The following is a 27,005-nucleotide window of genomic DNA, read 5'->3' on the forward strand; positions in this document are numbered from 1 at the left end:
TATATTAGCCGTATATTAGTCCGCCTGCTTTTTTTACCCACCGCCACCCTTCTCTAACCAGCTTTATTATTTTATTTTTGAAAGATCAACAACAACCCATCTTCTCCTACTCTTCGTATAAATAAATCATAAGTTCCTTAGCTGAAAGCATCTCGAATTAAGTTTATCCTTGATGAAATTGTGAAGTAAGTTCAAAGATCGAGGTTGTTTGAATTCCAAATCATTCTCTAAAACCCCAAAAGAGCATAAGGGTTCAAAGCAGTTGGATTTTGTTTTGTCGGAAATATGTCGTGTTCGTCGGAATATACGGGTTTGAAGCAGGCGATGTTATCGGAGAAGCCAAGCTTTACCCAAACTTGTAATTTGTTGAGTCGGTATTTGAAGGATAAAGGTAGATTCCGAGATCTACCCCTGGGAATGACATGCAACGGTGAAACTAAGGGTATGCTCTTCATTTTATTTGAATTCTTTGTTTTTTTATCTCTTGTTTTAATCCTTTTCGGTTTTGGGTAAAGCTAGTTTATATTACTGAAGTCCAATTAAGCTTTGGTTTTTAATCAAATTAATGTTCAAAGTTGGGATCTTTATGTTTTTATTTTTCTTAGTTGTGTAAGATTCAGATCCTCAAAATCAGATTTGCAGATTGTCGTATTCGCAATTAATATTTCGAAACAGTCAGAACACATGCCCTTTAATTTCCCGGTCATCCCCTGAAATTACTAAAAATTTGAGCAATTGTTTTGGAAAATGAAATTGTGAAGAAGAAATAGAGCACGTGATTCAAAAGTTTCAATTTTTTCGGTATTTTTTCTAGAATACAATTCTGTTGAGATTTTACCCGTTTTAACTTGACAGGGTCATCGCATTCTTCTTCATTAACTTGACAGGACCATCGGACTCTGTTGACATAAGTCGTTTAACCATTAAAACAAGTTCTACAACAACAGAATTTGAGTCTAATCTCTAATGTATCGCCGCTTTCTTTGTGGATATGTTGCAGGGACACCACAGGTGCCGCCTACGACCATGGACCTATTTCCCGTCGAGCAAGTCCGGTGATGTTTCTGGCCGAACCGTTGGAGCTCCTCGGAACTTGAGATCCATGGATTTGTTCCCTCAACGAGCTGGTTTCTCGGTACCGGCTCCTAAGGACGTTGCTCTGAAAAGGGTTGGTTGTAGTACCGTTACTAACATGAACAAGTTTGAGCCTCAAGCTGCACAAATGACCATCTTTTACGGTGGACAAGTGATTGTGTTCAATGATTTCCCAGCTGACAAAACTAAGGAAATCAGGCTTATAGCCAACAAGAGCAGCTCACAAACCAACAGCTTCAACCCCACCCCTTTTACTTCCAGCAGAGCAAGAAGTCCAATCGAATCTAGTGTCGGAGTTCCTCCTACCTCGAAAGCGGGTCAACCAGCTCATCGACCCTATCCTGGAGGTAATCCTTGTTGTCCACTTCAGTTTCTTTAAATCGAGGAGTTCTGCGTTATTGTTCATGTTCTATGTTAAATTTCTTATTAGTTTTTGTGTCTATTTGCAGCAGATCTGCCAATTGCAAGGAGAGCTTCGCTGCATCGGTTCCTAGAGAAACGAAAGGACAGGTAGTCATCAAGACTCCTAGAGAAATGTCCTGCAATTTCGTGTATCGGATTATCTTAATAAGATCAAAGCATTTGCATTTAAAGACAAGACAAGGTTCATTTTTCTAGTTTGTACAACCTTTTTGAGTAAAATTATTGATGTTGATATCGTTATGATCATTCTTCAGGATCACCTCTAAAGCACCGTACCAGATAACTAGCTCTGCTGCATCACCTTCCGAGGCCGGCAACAGCAAGTCATGGCTGGGTTTGGCTGCTCAATCACCATAGTAATCTAAGCCGATGTCTGGTCTCTTCTCTTTTTTGAGGCTTTTCTTAAGCCTTCCTTTGTTTTTTCTCTTTTTTTTTCCGGGCAGGGTAAGCCTGCTGTTTTCTTACCTATCTATTCATGCAACGAGCCCCTTAGATCTCAACTCTCAGTCACATCCGACTTTTGATTAGTTTATCTGTAACCATATATATTAAGGAAATTTTAGTTCATGACACTTTTGAATCAAAATTTTGTTAGAGCTTTCATATCGGTTGTCTGACCTTTGCTAGACGTTCGGATCTTTCATGTCGGATGAACAAAATATACCTGTCTCCGAACAAGTATTCCGATCCCGGACTGAAAAAAAAATGTGACGAACTTGATTCAGATATATATATTGAATCAAAGCATAGGCAAAACGGTATGAAGTTGCAGTAGATACCATATACAGGGTTAAAAGAAATCTCAACGAATACGCATATCAAAGAGAGAGATATGATCATTCAAATGATAATAGCATGGGAATGGGGAGGCGTCTCTGTTAATGTAGCTAGGGATGGGCACCGTACCGAACCCGTCGGGTTCGAACTGATCGGTCCGGGTTTTAAAAAATGGGGTTCGGGTCGGAACCCATCATTTTCATTTCGACTAAATCACAACACAGTCCCAAGTTTCTTCTTTTTTGGACAACAAAAGCAACAGCATCTATCCATCAAAACACAACATTTCAATTCAAACACAGATCGATGAACCACAAACACGCTATGAAAATCAATTTACACAAAGCTTCATCAACAAACAAAACATTTCTTTTTCTATCAAAATTTGAACTTCCCGACTTTTTTTATATAAAAAAAAGAACTTGTAGGGCTAGAAAGTCCAAACACAAGGTGGGTGAAAATAAGCGCGGCCCGATCTGTCTCCCAAACCAACACCCGCCACTTCCGTTCCTTGTTTTTCAGCAACCCGACCCGCGTGCCTGAAATCCACTTCCTTGATTTGAGCCGTCGTCAAATCACCAGCACCCGCTATATCCGGAGGATTGTCATGAAAGTTGAGCTTTGCTGAATTCCCCCGCAGGCAGAAAAAGGCGGCGTCGTAAGCTCTCGCCGCTTCTTTCTCCGTCTTGAAAGAACCCAACCAAATTCTTCCTCGGCTGTTGGGTTGCCGTACTTCCGCCACTCATTTCCCCCACTTCCTCATCTGTACACCCTTGTAACGGCCTCCGTCATCATCCCTCTCCCCTATTGGCCTCACCATTTTTATTCTCCCCAATAATTCTGCTAGTTCATCATTATATAGTAAAAGATGAAATAACAGAGATCTGGCTGATTTGCAAAAGAAGTGAAAAAATGGTGGGAGGCGGAGGGAGCGCGTGGACGTTTGAGAAACTGCCACGTAGATTATTAAGAGGGAGATGCGTCCTGGGTTTTCGGTGATGGGAAACGTGGGGAATCGCGTGGAAGCTTTAGAACCGTTTGATATGGATAATGACGCAAATCGTGGATCGTCTACTATCTTTCCCAACCAAACTTCCACTGCCAATCATGACCGTTCAAATGAAGTTTCATAAATTCCATCATTAACGTCAACTACCACGATTGCGAAGAGCAGTTAAGCTACCCTTCTCCCGCCCTTACATTAGTATCCTTGCACCTCTCAAAAGAACAACGACGAAACGGTGCACCTTCTCGAATCTCGACACCCGTTCTACTCTTCTTCTTCCATCGGAGAAGCACAGGAACGCTATATCTCGATTGTCGATTAGGCCATAAGCTATATTTCCTTAATGGGAACCAAAGATGAAGTAGTGGAAATCGAGAAGTTATAGAAAAGTTTCTTCTCGGAATCTGTCACCGTAGAAGAGGAGACGGACGATGAGCCGGTCCTTTACGCGGCGTCGTTTCAAGAGATGGAAGAGGATTTCGTCAAATATCAAACTGCTCCGTGGGTTTTATGCTCATTGGTTTTAGTGTTAGCTTGGGGTATTGGGTTGTTCATGCTCTTATACGTTCCCGTTCGAAGATACATTCTCCGTAAAGATAATCGATCTCGGAAGCTTTTTCTCACTCCTAACTCAATAGTTTACAAAGTAAATTTCAACCCCTTGTTACACTTTTATCATCTTTTGCTCGTTAAGGCATGCTTTGATTACAATTTAGAAACTCTGTTTAAGCTGCAAATTTTAGAAATAATATTCGCAACAAATGGAGTAAACTTTGGAAGTTCAGGTTACAAGTCCAGTGCCATTTCCATGTTTTGGGGTTTTTAAAGAAAGAGAAGCATGTCGTATTACCTTCAGTTGCAGATGTTGTAATTGAACAAGGTGAGAACAATTGATGTACTTTTAGCTGTTTTTGACGAAGGGTGAATGTTTCTTTATGTAATTTTTTGTGTTTTTCTTTAGGATATTTGCAGTTTTTGTTTGGTGTTTATTCACTTAGAATTGAAAATGTTGGTGTGAGGTGGCCACCCGATGATGATTTACATATCCAAGGAATGGTTAACCCGAGTGCTTTTAGGAAGGTGTATTCTTAATTACCAAAATCATATTTGTAGTTCTGTACCCCCAAAAAATAATATTTGTAGCTGGTGCATGCTGATTTACGCTCCTTTCGATTCTCTCATTTAGGCCGTTTTGACACGCCTTTCAAATATGAGCACCGAGGTTTTCTCCCGACAAGTTTCTGCAAATGAAGATGCTCCAAATTTAAGTATTCGTTCACCATCTGCTTGGGTATGCCTGTTTATCTGATTAAGACAGTTTATTTTTAATAAATCGGCTCTTCATCCTAGTATGATGCTTGACAAATAATTTCTCTGTTAGGTTTGATGTTCCTTTTATTTCTTTTCTTATTGCAGCGTTCTCCACTTAAGCATGATGCTGTTCCGATTTCCGGGAATCTTGCATTACTACAGAAACTAGAGGAGGTTGGGAATTCTGTGAAGGTAAAGCAAGGATTACATGTTGATGTCTTTGTGATAGCGTTTATGCATCTGTTCTTAAGATTTTGATTTGATTTTGTCAGCAGAGAGTTCAAAATTTGATTGAGGAACAACATAGTCAAGCATCAGAAACTGCTGGTTGAGGTATATCAGAATTCAGAACGAAATACTTCTTTCTTTTAACGTTTCTTTGTGGTACATTTCTCATTCTTCTGAATTGTGATTGAATATGTACATTGTGGAAAAATTAACTTGTCTGTTATTGCTGCATTCCTTTGACTTGTTTTGATCAAATGAGTCCTTGCCAGTGTCAATGATGTTCTTATATCCGACTATACCCACACTTGTGCTTCTTGTCATGAGTTTGAAATAACCAAGTGTCTGTCTCGACCAGCTGTATCCCTGCCTGTAAATTGCTCCTTGGCAATAGACAAACTAGCTAATATCTTGATTCCCCTACCCCCATTACCTAATTTGATTTGTTCAGTTTGGTTCAGACACCCATCACTCAGTGTGAGCACTAATTGCATGTTCCGTTACCTAGATGCAGAAAATGTTTCATTGAAAACAGTTACTTGATTAAATCTTGTGACAAATTGAATATGTATATAATATTTAAGTTTGGTACATTTCACACTCATTTATTGTGCCGGGTTGCAGTTTTTAAGTTTTGTTTAGCGGTTAAGGTGGTTCTGAAATCTGGATGGTTGTTTACTTGATAGCCGTCCATGCATTTGGTTGGCAGCCTGCTAGGACTTACTGATATTCTCCTTCTCATGCTTTCTCCCTCTCTTTGCTCATTCGATGTATAGCAGTTGCAACTTGCAAGTAAAAAAGTAGGTGATTAAGTCGAAGAGAGTGAATGTATCTACACTTAGTAGAGTAGAGCATTCAAGATTTCATGAATTTTACGCCAACAACCTTTGTTTAATTTGTCGTCTCCACTGTGAGTTGAAGGTGGAGTTTGTTTTCATTATCATCCACCATGCATCTGTACTACTACTTTCTAACAATATGTCCTGAATCCGATGTTGCAGAAAACAGCGGTGCCGGCTGCATACCAAACTATGCATCATTCTTAAGAAGTCACGAATTTTATAGCGACCCTTTTGTTGTTTGTATTAATCATCATGATTGTTGTTTAGTAATTTTATTTTACTTGGAATATAGCCTTCATTTTCTTAATTAATGTAATGAGTATTAAGAATGTTAGTATTTAAAACACCGGAAAGATGGTTGATTTAGTGTTTATTCTCAAAATATCAGAATATTTATAATATATACTATTTTGTAATCATTAATGATTGTTTATCCTGAGAATGGCAGACACGTTGGCGTTGGTGTGTCGTAATTGATCTATGGGATGGGATCTTTACGACGTATGGGATGGGATCCCTCTCCTCACATTTCGTTTCAATTCCCAGTTTGGTCCGACATTGTTAATATGTTAAAAAAGTTAAATTAGATTTATAATCGGCGAATAATTCCATTTTCCGAGTGTCGCAACCGTCTTTCGGTTGGGCCCCCGGAATTGGGTTTCGACTTAAGTAAATGGATTGGAGTCGCCACCGATCATTTATTTAAAACAAATGGGTTGATCGGATACCCTAGTTCTTACCTGATCTGCGTCTTACCAGAAATATGTCGGTCTCGGGAGTCGGTTACGGTCAAGGAAGGATTAGCACCCTTGAACCGCTCTTTCGGTACTACGTAATTTTCAGTTGTCTTAATTAAAAAAATTATAATTTTAAATTAAAAGGTAAAAATAACGATCCAAAACTTACTTATGTTCGATTGAAAATGTACCCTTAAAGAGTTGAGAAACATGTTAGATATAAAAAAATAAAATAAATAAATAAATTCAACCAAAATAAAAATAAATAAAATAAAATAAAATAATAAATAAATAAATAAAGCATAGAAAAATGATAGTAAATAATAGTATAAATATAAAATAAAAAAGGTAATATATATAAATAAATAAAATACACATAAAGAAAATGAAGCAATAAATATAATATATATAATAATGATAAAAGGTAATATAAGCAAATAGATGTTAGAATGAAACACTAAAATACATATATGTAGTTATATGTACATAATATATATATACGAATAAAAAAGAAGAGGAGGAAACAAATAATAATATATAAAAAATATATAGATATAATTGTTAGTGAAAATAATAACAAATAAAATATAGTATAATAGGTAAAAAATGTGAAATCAATAAAAGGAATTAAAACATGAAGGGATTAAATTGGAACAAAAAAAATCAGGGGTCAAATTTCGAAGTAATTGGGGGAATATTAAATACTTAAAAAAATGAATATGCCTCGGGAGTAGATCTAGGTTCGAAACTTCGAAATCCCACCCCTTTTTGGTCATCGGCGCAACCCACGTTTTAGATTATTCGAACCAAATCTCAAGAAAAATAACGTGCACATGCAAAAAAAAATAAAAAAAATAAAAAAAAAAAGATACTACCTTTTATTTCCTTTTCGAATCGTTTACAATAGTTTTGCCTTTGTATTTTTCGTGCTTTCCTCTGTGTTTTGTGTGTAAATCGTGTCATCTAATGGTGAGTTACAATGGCTATTTATAGTGCTTGTGGATCCTATCTTTAGGAATTTAAATCTTAGTAGAACTCTATCCTATTTTTAGGAGTTTGAATCCTAGCAAAATGTTATCCTATTTTTAGGAGTTTGAATCCTAAAATTCTATCCTATTTTTAGGAGTTTGAATCCTAGCAGGACGAAAAATGTGTGTTGACAGCTGCCCCTCTTTGCCCATAGTCGTGTAACGGGGATAGGGCAAAGATTAAAAGACACAATTTTCGTTCAGTGGAGTTGAAAATTAACTCTGATGTTTCAATAACTCCCTGTCGAATTGAGTTACGGATGACTCCTCCATCGTGAAGTCGAGTTCATCTTGAAATGATATGAAATTAAAGCCGTAGTTCGGAATTTGAATCAGCACATGGATTCCCGTTACCCTTCGGTCTTCTTCTCGGTTTAAAGACCTTGGATCGGAATCGAACTCAGAAATCTTCGTTGACAGATAGCTTTTTCTTGACTTAAGCTATGTTGTTTGAAAATGGTTGCTTGTCACTAAGGCACGGCTAACCCATGTCATCTTCTCGACTTGAAAACCTCGACTGCAACCGGAAAGTAGTGCGATTGATGTGTCATCGAGCTGAATGGAGTCGAACTTGACAATTTTGATGGCAGATAATCCTTCTTTGAGTTGGATATCCTTCGTCGTGAAGTTGAAATCCAAGTAAGTAGCATTGTTCCAAGTCCAAAATCCTCCGTCGTGAAGTTGAAATTTGCTCTGGAACCGGGAAATTGTTTGTTGACAACCAGCCGTCCCTTCGTTGTGAAGTTGAACTTGTGTTGTCTCGAGTCCAATATCCTTCGTTGTGAAGTTGAAATTGAATCTGAATGAAATTTTGTTGACAAGCAGCGGTCCCTTCGTCGTGAAGTTGAACTTGCGTTGTCTGGAGTCTAATATCCTTCGGTGTGAAGTTGAAATTGGCTCTGAGATTGGGAAGTTGTTGTTGACAAGCAGCGGTCCCTTCGTCGTGAAGTTGAACTTGCATTGTCTGGAGTCTAATATCCTTCGTTGTGAAGTTGAAATTGGCTCTGAAATTGGGAAGTTGTTGTTGACAAGCAGCGGTCCCTTCGTTGTGAAGTTGAACTTGCATTGTCTGAAGTCCAATATCCTTCGTTGTGAAGTTGAAATTGGCTCTAAAATTAAGAAGTTGTTTGTTAACAACCAGTCGTCCCTTCGTTGTGAAGTTGAACTTGTGTTGTCTCGAGTGCCACGATATCCTCCGTCGTGGAGTTGAAATCGCGGATGGCCCCTTCGTTGTGAAGTTGAACCTTGACTTGAATATCCTTCATCGTGAAGTTGAAATTCAAGTATTGTAAGTTACGGGTGGACACAATTCCCTTCGCCGTGAAGTTGAAACCGTAGAGACCCCTTTATTGTGAAGTTTGGCTTCGAGCTAGATATCCTTCATCGTGAAGTTGAAATCCACTCTCGAGCAAATTGTGTCGCTTTGAGTTCAATATCCTTCGCCGCGAAGTTGAAATTGACTCTAGCTAAAACCTGAAAAAGTTGAGCATATATGTGATGCTATGGATGCAATGCTCTTAGGTGTGCCTAAAATGCATATGCAACATATGTTATCTTGGGGCTCTGGAGAGAAATCTCGATCTCCAGTTGCCTATCTGGAATCTTGATTCTTGAATCTTCAAATTTTGATCCCTGATCTTGAATTCTTCAAATGTTCAAATCTGATGTGCATATTATATTTTTGATTTGAGAAATGCTTCTCGACCATCTCAAGTATGTGCCTGAGCTGAGTGTAACGGTTCAGATGATGCTTCAAAAGAAGTTGTCTTGAAAGAGATAGAATTCGTTTCAAGGGAAACGATCTCAAAGATATCTGTTGTTTCATGAGAAACGGTCTCAAGGGAAACAAAATTATGTTTTAAGGGAAATAAATTTGAAGATTTTCTGTTTCAAGAGTAACTGTCTCAAGGGAGACAAAATTTGTTTTAGGGGAAATAAATTCAAAGATTTTGTTTCAAGGGAAACTGTCTCAAGAGAGACAAAACTTAGTTCCAAAAGAAACTGTCTCAAGGGAGACGAAATTTGTTTCAAAGAAAACATATTCAAATATTTTGTTTCAAGGGAAACTGTCTCAAGAGAGACAAAATTTATTTCAAGGGAAACTGTCTCAAGAGAGACAAAATTTTGTTTCAAGGGAAACTATCTCAAGAGAGACGAAGGGAAATGTTTTCAATGTTTATGTTTCAAGAGAAACTGTCTCAATGGAGACAAAATTTGTTTCAAGGGAAACTGTCTCAAGAGAGACAAAACTCTTCTAGTGAAAACGGTCTCAATCGAGACAAATCGTGTTTTAAGAAAAACAATCATGAGTGAAATAAATCTTCTTTCGAGTAAAACAATCCCAAGTGAGACAAAGTCTGTTTTAAAAAAGCAATCTCAAGTGAGATAATCATCTGCATTAAATGAGACTGTCTCAAGCGAGACAGAATTTATATTGGAAATATCGAATCTGAAAATGAATGTCGATCTTTCTATCTGTCGAGTTGGTTGAAGTGTAGCTTCTTGCTGCTGAGCTAAGCAACCGACATCAATATGCAAAGGTGCTTTTGAATCGAGTATCCTTCGTCTTGAAGTTGAACTTGACTCTAAAGCTGTAAAAATTATGTATGTGATAAATGTGATGCTCTTAAGTATGCCTAATATGTATGCAACGTGAATTAGGATGGAGCCTCATTTTATCTCCTGGATGGAGTCTTGTGCCTTGTCTGCTTGTTCCTACATGTGGAGGAAATGCCTTCAGAAGGTCTGATAATTCGCTTCAGGATGTTGAATCCTCAGAGATGCCCCAATATTTGATATTGAATCTTCAAAGATGCCCTAAATGTTCCTCATTTCTTACTTCAGCATTGGTTCTGAGCATGAGTTTTGTGTCTAAGAGTCACATGTCATTTACCAATATCCATTCTAGAGAGACTGTCTTGTTTGAAAAAAAATGTTTTTATTTCTCTTTTATTTTCAAAGTTCTGAAAATATCAATTTAAAGAGTTTCAAAAAATGTTTAATCAAAAGTTTTGAAAATATTACCCCTTTCACGGTTTTACAATTGAGACGAATAATAAAACTAGAGTTCATCGGATATCAAAGAATTAATTACAATGTTAATCCTTCAATAAATTATAGCTATTCGACAACTGCCAAGATCTAAGCTATCTTTGGGAGATAGTCAAGTAAGGAAATGATAAAAAGTCTCAGGTTATTGTGTTTGGTCAAAGGTTTGGCATTTGATACTCAAAGGTTTGGCATTTGATGCTCAAAGGTTTGATGGGATAGCCTGCATGCTCCTCTACTGTAAGTGTTCTTCGACTCCCAGTATTCGTGGTCACACTCGGATTGTGCGATGCCTTATCAAGGAATTTGTGTGATCGCCTCAGTTGCACAATTTTTATATTCGAGCCGCATTTTCAGGTTTTCAACTCAAACCCTCATTTGGTTTCAAGACGGTATTAAGGATGTACGTCTTGAACCCCCCTTTGTTATTTTTCTCTACCATGCATTAATTACATTGTTTTTTGCAAACAAAGATTAATCCTGATGGGCATGATGAAATCTGAAGATAGTCTCTTCTGTTTAAAAATCCATGTATGATTAGAAGGGACTTTTAAGGCACGTAATGTAGGCCAGGGTTCATGGTTATGAAAGAAAATGATAAATAGGCCCAAACAAGTGTTTCAGGGTGTTGAACCAATGATCAATTCATTCTGATGCCTTCAATCATGTCTTGCTCAATTTGAATCTGCTCATATGTGTTTCTCTGGATTTTCTCTGGATGTTCCATGATCTTCGAGTGAAGTGATTCAGAGATTCGAGAATGATTGTGTTTGATCAATCTCATAATTTGAAGCTTGATGTACCATTTGTCTTTAGGTAATCTTTGCATGTGCTTTTTTATCCCTTTTTCTTTTTTATTTTTGTTCTTTCTTTTTTTGTTTTCTTCTTTTTTGCTTCTTTTCTTTTTTGTTTTTGCTCTTTTTGTTCTGATTGAATCTTCGCACTTGGCATTTGGTTCACCTTTTGGTATCTCATCTGAATCAATGTCTTTGCTCATGTGAGCATATTTCTTCCACCTTGCCCCCTAGTGTGGAGGGTGATCCTTGGTTAGGGTTGAATCAGAAGAAAAATACTACAGGCTCAAAATGGGACACAAGGGGTATATTTTTTCTCCTGTTGTGAAGGGATAAAGAAAGAAAGCCGTTCATCATTTCATACATGTAAATCTTCACAGAAGAGGTATCCCTAGGGGGATAGATTTTCAAGATTAATTCTATTCACATGAAAATAGTGTAATTAATGTATGATAGAATTATTTCGAATGAATTCTTCTTTTTTCCCAGATGTCTCAATGTTCAGGCTCCCCGCGAGATGCCCCAAGTTGGTTCTTTAGAAGAATGCTCATGTTAAAATGAACAACTCAATGCCTTGGGTTTTAATGGTAAGAAAGGCTATTTTTGAGTCTAAAAGAGACAGTGGTGTGATCTTATTGACTCAAAGAAAGGTATGAGTGTATCAAAAAGATAAAGACAATGTTCAAGAATTTCAAAATGAGGTAATGTCAAAATTTTGTCTTTTGGTAATGACCACGAGTTGTTTTGGGCAAAGAATCAAGGTATTTTATTATGGGGTTTGAGACAAGGTAAGAAAGGTCTAATCTTGCCATATGTCAAAAATCTATAATTCTTGAAGAATTAAAAGAATCCTTAATTCATTTAATATTCGAAGAACTAAAGATTAAAATTTGTTCAATTGCTCCACTTTAGAAAGTAGCATAAATTCAATCCTTTAAAAGATTAAGTAAACATGAAAGATCAAAGACGTGTTCAAACAAAACAATCCTCTAAGTGCAAATGGTATATGCCATGCCCCCTTCGACAAGTGCCTTATAGTTTTTTTAGAGGAATGTTTGGGGTTTCTTATGTGGTAACAGCTAACAGCTTCAACATCATAGCCCTTAGGATATGGAGATTCTTTAGATCTTCATGGCAGGCTTTGTCCTACAATCAGCTGATCAGGCTCCCACTGTATTGTTTTCAGTTTTTTTTCTTTAAGGTTACAATCTTGCTTCCATGTGGTTAAATCCACTTCATCGAATCATCTAGGAAGAAATTTCATGTTATGAAAATGCTTAAAAATGTAGATGAAGATGAGAAAATGCAAGAATGCATGAAATGTTCGAGGCATTGATCCAAGAAATGTGCCTGTTATTATGAATAATCCTTATTGGGGACAAAAATGTTTTATCTTTTAAGAGACAAAAATATCCTGACAGCTTCTAACATGTTGACTAGTCTTCTGCTTTCGTCTTTCACCGGTTGAATAACCTGTTGAACCGCTCCAGCCTCTCTGGATGAACTGTGAAAATGTTGAGTTATTTTTCGTATTGGTCCAAGAAGTCTCGAATGATCGTATCTCGAGCACCTACTTTTGTTGAGCCTGTTCCCAACGAATTCGTCATTGGAGCCCTTAATTGATAGGAACTATGTGAAGTTCATTAATCTGTTTCTTGAATTCGCCAACAATGGTCTCCAATTTCAGCTATCATTTTGCCATTGTCGTCTTCAAAGGGACTTCCAAGATACATAACCTTCATCCTGCCCCTGCAACCTCTGCCAGTCAGTTCTTCAAAGACAAGCTTTCATTGTGCTTGATGTAGACCCGGTTCATTCTGAGTCTTTTATAATGCAGCAGAGTGATATACTCTTCAATTGTGGGCACCACGTCTTCTGGATTGAATGTGACACATAGTCGCCTTGTAGACTATCCTTTGTATTTTCATCTCTTGTATTACAACACCTTTGTTCATGGATTCAGATTATTCGAGTTTTAATAAACACGTTTTAGTGGATCAATACCTCTTTTAAATGATGCAAGTGATGAAAATAAAAGAAAAGAAAAGAAAGATGAAAAGAGTTAGTGAGGTGAAAAATAATAAAAAACGATCATGAAAATGAAAAATCCTACCCCACATGATATCTACCCCACATGCTTATTATTCCTACCCAGACATGATCTCTATCCCGCATACTAATCTCAAACAAATCCTAATCGCATAGTTGTCTAGTTCGCATGCTTTAAACAGAAAATAAGGCAGGAAATAAAATCAAAGCAGCCTAAGGTTTGGAATGAGGTTTTGGGGTGGGCTCTAATTCTCCATCATCTCCCGGTTTAGGTTCTAAAAAAATGGTATCCGAGTTCTCTTTGTTGGTGCCCCCTTGGGCTTACCAGACCCTTAGTCCTAAACCCATCACAGGCTTGTATGGACTAAGTTAAACTCGAGAGGAAACATTCCCTTATGCCCACACGAAGAATAAATTCACACGAAGGCATAAGGTATATGTATCTCGAAGGCTACTTGCTAGGCCCACACGGTGAATAAATTCACACGAAGGCGTCGCTTTCACCCCCACTTAAAAGGGTTCGGAGCTCAGGTATAGAGCATTTGGATGAAAAAGTTTGGAAAGCTGAAATCATTAGAAAACGGTCAGTCCAACTATTTACTCGGGAAAAAAAATATAACCATAAGTAAGTAATAAGGATCGAAAAGTTGCCTTAAAATTCAAACTTACCCTTTTCGTTAAAAAGACAACTGGAAATTACCTTAGCCTGACTAGCTTACCTGCGTCCCCAGCAGAGTCGCCAAGCTGTCGCAACCGTCTTTCGGTTGGGCCCCCGGAATTGGGCTTCGACTTAGGTAAATGGATTGGAGTCGCCACCGATCATTTATTTAAAACAAATGGGTTGATCGGATACCCTAGTTCTTACCTGATCTGCGTCTTACCAGAAATATGTCGGGCTCGGGAGTCGGTTACGGTCAAGGAAGGATTAGCACCCTTGAACCGCCCTTTCGGTACTACGTAATTTTCAGTTGTCTTAATTAAAAAAATTGTAATTTTAAATTAAAAGGTAAAAATAACGATCCAAAACTTACTTATGTTCGATTAAAAATGTACCCTTAAAGAGTTGAGAAACATGTTAGATATAAAAAATAAAATAAAATAAATAAATAAATTCAACCAAAATAAAAATAAATAAAATAAAATAAAAAAATAAAAAAATAAATAAAGCATAAAAAAATGATAGTAAATAATAGTATAAATATAAAATAAAAAATGTAATATATATAAATAAATAAAATACACATAAAGTAAATGAAGCAATAAATATAATATATATAATTATGATAAAAGGTAATATAAGTAAATAGATGTTAGAATGAAACACTAAAATACATATATGTAGTTATATGTACATAATATATATATACGAATAAAAAAGAAGAGGAGGAAACAAATAATAATATATAAAAAATATATAGATATAATTGTTAGTGAAAATAATAACAAATAAAATATAATATAATAGGTAAAAAATACGAAATCAATAAAAGGAATTAAACATGAAGGGATTAAATTGGAACAAAAAAAATCAGGGGTCAAATTTCGAAGTAATTGGGGGAATATTAAATACTTAAAAAAAATAAATATGCCTCGGGAGTAGATCTAGGTTCGAAACTTTGAAACCCCACCCCTTTTTGGTCATCGGCGCAACCCATGTTTTAGATTATTCGAACCAAATCTCAAGAAAAATAACGTGCACATGCAAAAAAAAATAAAAACAAATAAAAAAAAAGATGCTACCTTTTATTTCCTTTTCGAATCGTTTACAATAGCTTTGTCTTTGTATTTTTCGTGCTTTCCTCTGTGTTTTGTGCGTAAATCGTGTCATCTAATGGTGAGTTATAATGGCTATTTATAGTGCTTGTGGATCCTATCTTTAGGAATTTAAATCTTAGTAGAACTCTATCCTATTTTTAGGAGTTTGAATCCTAGCAAAATGTTATCCTATTTTTAGGAATTTGAATCCTAAAATTCTATCATATTTTTAGGAGTTTGAATCATAGCAGGACGAAAAATGTGTATTGACACTGAGTGCAATAAATATTAAAATTAACTTGAAATTTAAAAAAGGAGAAATTATAAAATAAAAAAAATAGACACACGAGATTAAAGGCATATCCTATTCTGCTAATTTATAAATAGCAAATATTATACATATACAGCTTGCAAAAGAAAAACAGTGAACGTGATCAGCCAATTAAATCACAACCATCCATTATTCGTCATCAAGGATTCAACGGTGCCTACCACGACTCTCATTCAGCCTATTGATCATGTAGAGGGCATTACTGGAGACCTTAGCCACATTTGTGATCTTCTTCTTCAAGTCCGATTTAACGTTTCCGTCCACCCCTTCAAACCCATCAAGACACGTGTCCTCATTCGTCAGCGCCGCACTCACCCATGTCTGCGCATTACTCATCTGAAACCCGAACGTCTCCCCTCTCAAGTGCTTCAACTCCTGTAGCGTCTTGCTCAACTCGTCCATCGTCTCGGATATCTGGTCCACGCAGTCACTCAGTGCAACTCGCTCCCTCTTGCTCTTCCCCGTCACCCTCGTCGTCAAGTAGGTCGACACTTTCCTGGCACGGGACAGGCTGACTTTGACGGCTGCTTGGGCCAAGTCACGTGGGGTGTCGGCTGGGCCAGAGTAGGAAGAAAGGGTCCTGAAGCAGAGGCTTGGATAGCTGGCGTGGACACACGATGAACGAATCAGATCATTCGATTCACCAGGCTTTGATGTGGCGGTGGCGGAGCTGGAGAGGAAAAAGATGATTGTTAGGAGAAAGAAAGGGATTTCCATTGTCAAGCAGTGAGTGTGCTTAGTTCAGGTTTGGTGCTTCGCTTTGACGGGGAGACGGAATTTATAGGGGGAGAGCGATGAGCCGATGACAAGCAATTATAATTGGCTTAATGACTATATTGCCCTCGAAAGTCATTCGGCTTTATTTATATAAAAGGCATAAGAGGTTTGTACTAAAAAAAAATAACGTGATACTCGTATTATTTTCTATTAATGTGATTCTTTAATTTTAAAAATAAGTTGAATATGGTCTTTTAATTAATATTTTTTGTCGTTGATCATTTTGGTGTTGATATAGTTGTTCAAGGTGTTGACGTGATAGTCCATAATGATTGATAACATGACAAATATGTTAAATTTATAACTCAAACATGACATATAGATTGTCATATCAGTACTATAAACTTCTACATCAACAACGTAACGATCAAACGACGAAAAATATTCTTTAAAATGTCACATTAGATTTATATTTTGGGTCAGATGATTACATTAAGAGAAAAAACAATACAAGTGTCACATTATTTTTTCTTTAAAAGTACACGAACCAAGTGATCTCCGTAGTAAATAAATTATTGTTATTCTTTGAGGACTCAAATTTAAAAAATATATATGCTATAAGTGTGAGTATTCATTATAAATTATCTTTAAACACATATATTATCTTATATTTACTTTAAATTAATAAAAAAAAATATACGATAACCGTACACATTTGCGTATGATGGGATGGACAGAAGTGGTAATTTGAGGATGAAACTTACGGAGTTGATGAAAAATTAGGAAGCAGCAGGAAGACGTCGGCAAATAATTAATTAGAGAGAGGGCATTGCATTCCAATGCTAGAAATTTATTGGCCTTTCCAACCAATGAAGAAAAAGGGTTTCAGATCTACTCCAACCCACTCGTATAATCCCAATCCAATACCTGTTTTGATAACTTCGTTATATAGTAAGGTGCCGTATAATATGGATGAGAGCAATGTTCGTATTGGATCCAACAATGCAACTGAAGCATTACTGTACCTCAGGGGTGCGACCGTCTTTAATAGTCTTCGGTTTATCTCTCATGATATTAACACAAAAGTAAGATTAACGGTAGAAAAATGTGAAGATGGATAAATTTTCACTCTGAAATTTAATTTTTTAAAAATAATTTTTTATTATATTAATTATATGCATACTAAGATTTTATTTATATTTACTTATAAAAAATCATGATATTATCATTATATCTACATATATATCCATCCTAAAAGAACAATTCTAATCCATAGGGCCGTACAAAAGAAAGGAATCATTCGACGTGATAAAACCTGCTAAAGATAAAGGACTCTCGGCCCCAAACATGTGGTGCACACAGAGTTGCAGGGGTGGCTCTGACCCACCACCACCACCGAACAAAACAAAAACCAGCTAGCTCCTCCAGGGAAAGAGTTCCTCTATATTTGTAAATTTTATAAAGTATAATTCAGTAGAAATATTTTTTAATAGGAATGAAATATGATTCATCAAAATATAAAACATTTTTTAACTTACATATTGTGGCGGATCTAAAAATATTTTTTAAGGTAGACACGCATACGTTAATAACATAAAATTTTTAAATTAGATGTCTACAAATAAAATTTAAGGGTGGTCATCGTTCGTAAAATAAGTAAGTAATCGATGAAAATTTAGATTTCAGGACGGACACGTATCTACCCTCACCAAACTCTAGCTCCGCCACTGCTTAATTATGATTTATTAATTGTTTATTTTACAGAATACTTTGTAATAAACTATGTAACCATTAATTTATCCCATCTCCCTCCAAAACTTGTGTTTGGACAATCTCTGGTTTATGTAGCTTCGAAATGGTTTGCGTCCATGTGAAGCTGAGTTGCAATCAGTGAGTCAGTACGACTGGGTAACTGGCAATGGTGGGGTTCATGTGAACGACACGACACAAAAAACTGAGTGGCGAGTGAGCCTTCCGTTCCATCTGAAACCTCACTTTTGTTAGTCCAGAGTTGGGACCCTAAACCTTTCGTTTCACCGAACTTTAAGTGTTTGCAATAAAAAAATAATTGGTGGCAGTGTTGTGGGTCATATTAGAACATCGTAAGATTAGGCTATAATTAGTACAATATTAGAGAACATGTTGGGACCATTGTCCATTGATTTTGTTCTATAACCTAGAACGGCGTGGGGGGCCAACTGCGGGGATTTCTATCTCGTTTTGCGATACTAATAACAGCCATATACTTTTGTCTTATATAGTTTTTTAGTATAGTGCTAATTGGTTTATATAACCATATTAGAGAACATCTCGGCAACTAGGCCCGCTTTCAAACCAAATGAACACGAATTAAAATATGTTTATGTTCGTTCGTTTAACTTTAATCAAAATAAACGAATAATTTTTTTATTCATGTTCGTTCATTTAAAATTTTACCTTCTTCGAGTTCGTTCATGTTCGTTCGTTAAAATGGTAAACTAACACAAACGAAAAAACATAAAATTAATTAGGTCTATATTTGAGAAGAGTTTTTTTATTTCCAAATAATTTTTAGGATTTATATTTTCTTTAATTGATTTTAGTAATTTTATATGAGTTTAAAATTAATTGGAATTTAAAAAATTAATGGGTTTAAGGTTAAAATTGATTAGGTCTTAATATTTCAAACGAGTATGAAAATTGGGCTGAATATAAACGAACAAACATAAATGAATATAAATGAACGAACATAAACAAACAGATAATTGAACGTTCACGAACGTAAATGAACGAATGAGCCCTTTATTCGTGTTCGTTCATTTAATTAAACGAACATAACATCTTGTTCATGTTGGTTCATTTAATAAATAAACAAACTTAAATGACCTTCCTGTGAAATGATTCACGAACGGTTCGTCGAACGTTCGGTTCATTTATAAGCTTATTGGTAACGGGACGAAGCCGATCAGTTTTCTAGGGTGCGTTTAATACTTAAACTATCAATTTTGGTCTGTTTTTAGTACCTAAACTTCTATTTTTTTTCAAAATCATACCTAAAGTTTAGTTTTTTGTTTCATTTTAGTACCCCACCGTTAAAAACTTTAGTTTTTGTTTCATTTTAGTATCCGTTCAAAATTTACGTTAAATTTTGGAAAAATAATAAAAGTTTAGGTACTAAAATGGATAAAAACTGATAGTTTAGATACTAAACGTGTTAAATTTTAACGGCGGTCTACTAAATGAAATGAAAATTAAACGTTAGGTATGCTTTTGAAAAAATTGAAAGTTTAGATACTAAAACGGAGCAAAACTGATAGTTTAGGTAGTAAATGCATAATTTACTCATTTTTTATAGCTAATTTGAATTTTAACCCAAATATTGTTTAGGATAAATAATATATTTCAATCTCTCAACTTTATTCTTACACTTGTTTTGGTCACTAAGTTTTAAATATTTAAACTACAAATCAAGAATCGGTTGCTAAATGATTTTGCATTGGTTTTGTTAATGGTTGTCCGAGAAATACAATTACACGTTTCCACAACCTTAAACTGAAAGTCATTAATCAAACGATTAAAGGGGGAAAACATTATTACCAAACTACAAATTTATTCTTAAGGATGAGCTGGACCTTCCTCTTCTACACGAATCATCCCATAACCGAACAACGTTGCCGTTCATCGCCGTCAAATCCTGATGACGGTACCACACTGTCCCTGTCTCCCCTTTCCTCATCCTCAACGCTCTCTCCCAACTCTCCCACCACTCCGTACTCTTCCCGTCACCGTCACTCCATTCCGTATATGTCGTTTCACCGTCGATATTGCCCTCTTCGTAATAAACAGTCAACCTGGGCTTCCCACTTTTTGTCGCCCCGCCATTGCAAACGAACCGCAAAACGCTCGTCCCCATAACGGAAGCTGGAGCTGAAACGGTCGGCTTTTCTTCAACTTCGGTAGTCGGTCGACCAATAACGGATGTCGACGGGCCCCGTTCGTGACTTTTAACGGGACACGAAGACAGCGACCCACGTCCATAGATTATCAACAACAGTGAAAATCCCAAAACTCAGGTAGTTAAATGCTAAAGCTTCGAGCCGAGAATCCAACAACTGTTTCATTTTGTTCAAGGAGTTTGTGATGGGAAGTTATGCGGACAACTTTAATATAACACTAAATGAAAGATATTATTAAAAATGTTATTATTTTTTAAAAAGTTCCGATAAAATAATTATTTAAAATATTATTTTTTATCTAAAATATTAATATTTTTTAATATTTATGATAAAGTATTTAATATTAATATTTTTTATAAAAAATAATATTTTATCAGATATATTAATAAATCTGGTAAAACGTTCAATAATAATATTTTTGATAAAAATAATAATATTATAAATAATATTTTACGAGACTGCCGGTTTGTGACAAGAGCAATCTGAAGCGCCTATAAAGGGTGAGGGATTAGGTGTAGGATAAGGCAATATGGGCCGTTGGATGGGTCAAGTTGAGGGTGGGGATGTTGATGAAGAATTCGAAATGCTGAGAATCGGAAGCGAAGATGCTAATATGCTTAGGTAGATGCCAATTAGATATGCCGAATTTTATGTTAATATTTTATGTGTGACAGGTGTTGGGTTATAATTGGTTGTAATCTTCAGCTCTCGGTGGTGATTATTTGGTGTTTTGCAGCAGCAGAATATACAAGGCTGACTGGCTGAGAGTTGAGAGCGAAAGAATGTGGAACGTCACTAAGGCACGTGGGAGCAGATAAGTGGTCCAATGAAAATCCATTACCCATGAATCGAAAAATTATTTCATAGGTCGACTCATTACGTTACCCTTAATTAATTACTAGTATTAATGCCAAAATTATTTGGCGGCAGTTTTTGTTCACACCAGAGCCGTAAATGTGCCATCCAAATCGTGAATTATTTGGTATTTCCTCGGTGATAAATACTAGATTCAAATAGAGTCGATTTAATTCGTGTTTGACTCTAATTTTTAACAAGTCAAAACGAATTATTTAATATTCGACTTAAAAAATTTACGATTTTTTTGAAAAAAATAATTATATACTAACTTTTTTATTTTAGAAAAATAAATTATTAATAACATTAACATTTATGTGTTTATTTTTGGAAAAAAATGAGTAGAAATTTTTCATGTACTTAAAGGTTTAAGTTTGAGTTTGAGCTTCAACCGATGTATGTCCAAGATTTTTTTTATTTCGAGCTTCAATTCATGATTTTGAGTTTGAGTTGAGCTTGAAAGTTTTAGGCTCACAAGTTTTTGAATCGAGTCGAGCTCAACAATACTCGAACTCGACTCGGCTCGTTTACAACCCTAGTTCACACAATTAAATTTAGGGTAAACTATGCATTTAGGTCATAAACTATCATTTTTTATTTGTTTTAGTATATAAACTTTCAATTTTTTCAAAACCCTACATGATATTTAGTTTTCATTTCATTTTAGTACCAGATGTTAAAAACTTAACACATTTAATACATAAAGTACCAATTTTGGTTCGTTTTAGTACCTAAACTTTCAATCTTTTTCAAAATTTAACGTTAAATTTTGAACAAGATACTAAAATTAAACAAAAACTAAAGTTTTTAACGTCGAGATACCAAGATGAAATAAAAACTAAACTTTAGGTATGGTTTTGAAGAAAAAAAAGTTTAATTACTAAAATAAACCAAAATTGATAATTTAAATACTAAACACTTAATTTACTCTCTTAAAATATAAGTGTTGTGTAGTTGCAATGGAAAATATATTAACTTCTAGTTTTCGACATTATATATTAGGTTAAACTCTAAAAATAGTCACACAATTAATATTTTTATTTGTTTTAGTACATTCATCATTATCACTTAAAAAGAAAAATTAGACATGAGACAATATATCAGGGTCGGCTCTGGGCTGGGGCAGGAGGGGTGCCCGCCCAGGGCCCATAATATTTTCCATAGTAATATCTAAGCTATGCATGTTAATATCACATAAATAAGGGTCAATTTCTTTTATTTCATCCCGGGCTAAAAAAATACCCAGAGCCGGTCCTGCAATATATTTTTTCTCTTTTATATTTTTACCTCTTATTTATTTTCGTGGTCGAAGCTTCTTCTTCAATGCCTGAATCTAAACTCATCACTTATCATCTTACTATCCATTTTCACATATTTTATAACGAATTTCGCAAATTGATTCTCAGTTATACGATGTTATCAAAGTTTTCTATCTGCCCTAAATGGAAAAGAGAACTTGCAAAAAAATATAATTAGAAGTAGCTATGGCCTATGGGGGAGAGAAGTTATAGAATTTGCTGCATTATGCTGAGAATCAATTTGCGAAATTCATATAATTAAGGGTCCATTTTAGTAAAAATAATATTTTTGTACAGTAACAATTATTTAGAAGTGGCTATGGGGGAGAGAAGTTCTAGAATTTTCGTTTCAAACCTTTGGCAAGCAACCACTAATCGGTTGTACGTTCCACGGTCGTTTTGGGGGAAAAGCATTGATATTCAAAAGTGGTGATATGAATGTACACTTGGACCGATCCCCTTCCACGCATTTGTGGACGTGGGATTGTATTTTGGCTGCGGCAGAAGCCACCCACCTGTAGAATGGAGGTCACAATCGGACCACATGTGAAATCAATTTTGTTCTAGTCAAAGTCTTAAATTTGTCTCTCCCAAAACTTGATACGCAAGAACTATGTAAACCTTAATTCGCGGGGAGAAGCCGCCTCCCATAGAGATTGTTAAAAGTTATTTTGTTAAAAGGTTATAAAATGACCATTAATTATAGGAAGTTATTTTGTTGAGTCTACTGACTATTAAAAGTTACAAAAGGATTATCCGACTATTCATTATGTTCCAAACTCATCATTTTTTCCTTAAAATTAACGGTTGTCTGGGCTTGATGTTAACATGTTGACTGAGATGTGATAGTCATTCGAGATTGTGAGATCATATTTTATCATATCTCAGTCAATAGATTATTGTCTAGTTCAGACGGCCATTGATTTTTTAACGGAAAATGATGAGTTTAGAATATAATGAATAATCGAATGATCATTTTGTAACTTTTAACAGTCAAATGACTCAATAAAACAACTCCATATAATCAGATGACCATTTTATAACTTTTAATAGTTGTAGGAGTAAATAAAACCATACTCTACAATCAGGGTACAATTTATGTGCTTCACCCAAATAGTGATTACATATTAGTTCAGATCTATTTGGAATCTCTATGGAAATCCAATATGAATGTATTACAACCATGGTATATTAATTATTATAATTTATGAATTCCATTAAATTAAATATAGTTAAAGGTTCCAATTACATTTTTCAATTTTAAATATTACTAATTTTTTCCATACTTAAAGTACGTTTTAAAATGCTCCATTCTAGATTCTCTCATTGCATGGCAATGTGATTCACCAAATATGATGAGCCCTATACTTTAAAAATGAACAAAAATACCTTTTAGTAAACTTTTTTTACGATAAAAAAATACATATTTTTTAAATAATTCGAGGTGATTACAATAAAGTATCTTTAGGGATATCAACATTCTCTTTAATCACTAAGGTCATGAGTTCAAGTGACATATCTTTTTAATCATATATAAGGGTTTTGTGGTTTTAACAACATTTTTTTCATTTAAAGCATATTTGGAAATGTTAAACCCTTATTTGAGTATATTCAAAAATAGAATACCCTTATTTAAATATTTTAGATCCATATGTGAGTAACCCTTAATTTTTTTTTTTGACAAATTCTAAATTTAATCATAATCCTATCTAGAGGAGAGGAAAATGGAGATAATAGGAGGAAAAAGGGGAGTACTCCTAGTAGGTATAGAACTCATAACCTAATGAAATACGAGGAGAAAAAGATGAATAACTTGATCACTCAATCAAATATACTTGCTCAAGTAATCCGTTTAAACTCAATCAAATATACTTACTCAAGTAATCCGTAAAAAGTTAAACCCTTATCATACGCACTAGATTCAGTGTATCTTAAAAAAAACCTCAAACCATAATTAAAAGAGCGATTTTAGTTATAAAGAAAAGATTGTTTTCTTCTAATCATTTGAATTCAAATAACTTTATCGGTAGTTGTATGTAAATTTAACCAGATTTAACATATTATATATATATATATACTATTTTGTAATAAAAAGTATTAAAGATTGTAATAAAATTAAATAGAAATATATGCTCAGTTTATGATGACAATAATAAGGGACCAATTCCTCATTTGCAATTGTAATAATATTTATATATACTAACGAAAAGAATGTCTGCGCTTTTTTCTTTCTATATGCCGAACTCTTACGTCAAATTCACGTGCTTTTGACAATGACCTCTCCCGTTCCATGCAACTATATATAACGTGCAAATGCTCAAAGCTTTCATCACCTTCAAACTCTCGAACCCTAAGCTTCATTTCTCTCCAAGAGACTCCAAATTTTCAATGGCTGATCTTCACCATGAAACCCCTCCTTTGATCATCTCCAAGATTGCTGTCATCGGAGCTGGTGTTAGTGGCATCGCAGCTGCTAAACAGCTATCTCACCACAACCCGGTCGTTTTCGAGGCATCGGATTCGATAGGCGGGGTGTGGAAATCCTGTGCTTATAACTCTACTAAACTACAATCTGCTCGTAAGGATTACGAGTTCTCGGATTTCCCATGGCCTAACAGAGAAGATCCAAGTTTCCCTACTCATGTTGAGATTGTGGATTACTTGGAGTCATATGCTAAACACTTTGATGTTTTGAAGTTCGTCGAGTTCAATTCAAAGGTGATGGAGCTCCGGTTTGTCGGTCACCGTGAATCAGTGGACCTTGCTGCAAATGCTGGGGGATACGTTAGTCCATTGCCAGGCCACCCGGTTTGGCAGATTGCAGTGAAAAGGAATAATTCCGAAAACCTTCAGGTTTGTTGCTTTTAATCACTAATCCAACAAATTAAAAAAGGGTTTATTGATGATATGATCCATGATTTGATGCTTTCTTATTGGACCTTAATTACTTCCAGTGGTATGCGTTTGAGTTTGTGGTTGTTTGCATTGGAAAATATGGGGATATACCCAGAATCCCAAATTTCCCAAACAACAAAGGACCTGAAGTGTTCCAAGGAAAGGTCCTTCATTCCCTTGATTACTGCAAGCTGGACAAGGATGCTGCTACTCAACTGCTCAAAGGGAAAAAAGTTGCAGTCATTGGCTACAAAAAATCAGCCATTGATCTTGCCGTAGAGTGTGCAGAAGCAAACCAAGGTAATTTATCTGTTAAAGGAGATGGTTAATATCAAAGTAATTGATTTATTATAGTTCCGAATATTCATTTAGCACTGTACATGTCTCTATCTTGATGATACTCGCTAACCAAGTGATAGATTAATTAATGATTTTCTTATAAGATAAAAGATGTAAATTTTGCATGGTTTTCCACGTTAGGAAGGTCGAGATTTGCATGGGTTTGATTTATTTATTTGTTCCAAATGATGATTTGAAGGGCCAGAAGGGCAGCCATGCACCATGGTGGTAAGGACACTTCACTGGACTGTTCCACATTATTGGGTGTGGGGTTTGCCTTTCTTCTTGTTCTACTCAACAAGATCTTCTCAATTCCTCCATGAAAGGCCTAACCAAGGCATTCTCAGGACCCTTCTCTGCTATCTCTTATCTCCCATGGTGAGTTTGACATTTCTTAGCGCCCTTAAAAGACAATACATATATTACACACACATGGTGTGCTATATAGCTGATCCTTGTATTTTTTTCCATTTTGCAGAGGCGAGGGGTTTCGAAGTTCGTCGAATCCTACTTGCTCTGGAAACTTCCATTACAGAAGTATGGGTTGAAACCAGGCCACCCATTTGAAGAAGACTATGCTTCATGTCAGATGGCCATCATGCCTGCAAATTTCTTCACTGAGGCTGATAAGGGAAACATTGTTTTCAAAAAATCATCGAATTGGTGGTTCTGGAAAGAAGGGATTGAGTTCGATGACAAAACTAAAATGAAGGCCGATGTTGTGATTCTCGCGACTGGTTATGATGGGAAGAAGAAACTCAAAACTATTTTACCAGACCCTTTCCGTAGTTTAATAGAATATCATCCTTCTGGAATCATTCCCCTTTATAGGTAAAAAACATAGTAAAAAAAGAGCTTAGTTTGAGAGTTTTCGAAGAGACTTTTCAGACTAATTGATGTTAATTACTGTTCTGGCAGGGGCACAATCCACCCATTGATACCGAACATGGCTTTTGTGGGTTATATTGAAAGTGTTGCGAACCTTCACACCTCGGAGCTTCGTAGCATGTGGCTAGCTCGATACGTGGATGAGAAGTTTAAGCTCCCGATTGTGGAAAACATGCTGGAACAGATATATAAGGAAATGGAGGTGTCGAGGAGGACAACCAGGTTCTACAAGAGGCACTGCATTTCGACGTTTAGCATCAATCACAGTGATGAAATCTGTGAAGAAATGGGATGGAATTCTTGGAGGAAGAGTAGCTGGTTTGCAGAAGCATTTAGCCCTTATGGCAGTCAGGATTATAGTCACCAAAACTAAAATGATCACAGTCACTTCTTTATCTTTATTAAAGTGCATCTCAGAAAAGAATCAGCTGATGCCGAAAAGGAAAATAATAAATGTTGGTAAGTGAAGCAGAACTAATCATCAATTCATCATAGAGTCAATTTCAATGTCCTTAAAAGGACTTTTAGGGGTTTCCTGTGTTTGTCATATCAATAGAAAGATGAAAATAAAATAAATGAATAAATATTCCGAGCATGCAGCGGAAATTCAAACTTGTTGCAATAATATATATATATTATTTTAGAGCAAGAGAGAGA

At 35.6% G+C, this 27,005-nt stretch overlaps 2 protein-coding genes, 1 long non-coding RNA gene and 1 pseudogene across 3 annotated transcripts; 2 read left to right on the forward strand and 2 right to left on the reverse strand.

Annotated features, from left to right (window-relative positions):
* Positions 1-270: 270 nt before the first annotated feature.
* On the forward strand, positions 271-1,997 carry LOC120132049 (annotated as a pseudogene).
* On the reverse strand, positions 1,912-3,240 carry LOC120132052. The gene is made up of 2 exons (XR_005516972.1): positions 2,137-3,240; positions 1,912-2,051 (listed from the first exon to the last, which is right to left on the reverse strand). It is a non-coding gene; the product is annotated as an uncharacterized LOC120132052 (long non-coding RNA).
* A 12,134-nt stretch (positions 3,241-15,374) lies between these two features.
* LOC120132121 (pectinesterase inhibitor 3-like) lies at positions 15,375-16,180 on the reverse strand. Its single transcript, XM_039148944.1, has one exon. It carries the CDS (start codon positions 16,136-16,138, stop codon positions 15,569-15,571), a length of 570 nt encoding a protein of 189 aa, XP_039004875.1. The 5' UTR covers positions 16,139-16,180; the 3' UTR covers positions 15,375-15,568.
* Positions 16,181-24,606: 8,426 nt separating this feature from the next.
* LOC120131996 (probable flavin-containing monooxygenase 1) lies at positions 24,607-26,849 on the forward strand. The gene is made up of 5 exons (XM_039148850.1): positions 24,607-25,079; positions 25,181-25,421; positions 25,660-25,838; positions 25,939-26,291; positions 26,379-26,849. The coding sequence occupies exons 1-5, from the start codon at positions 24,615-24,617 to the stop codon at positions 26,719-26,721; spliced, it is 1,581 nt and encodes a 526-aa protein (XP_039004781.1). The 5' UTR covers positions 24,607-24,614; the 3' UTR covers positions 26,722-26,849.
* The last annotated feature ends 156 nt before the right edge of the window (positions 26,850-27,005 follow it).

This window comes from Hibiscus syriacus, unplaced genomic scaffold (assembly GCF_006381635.1).
Source record: "Hibiscus syriacus cultivar Baekdansim isolate YM2019G1 unplaced genomic scaffold, ASM638163v2 tig00110557_pilon, whole genome shotgun sequence".
NCBI classification, from domain to species: domain Eukaryota; kingdom Viridiplantae; phylum Streptophyta; class Magnoliopsida; order Malvales; family Malvaceae; genus Hibiscus; species Hibiscus syriacus.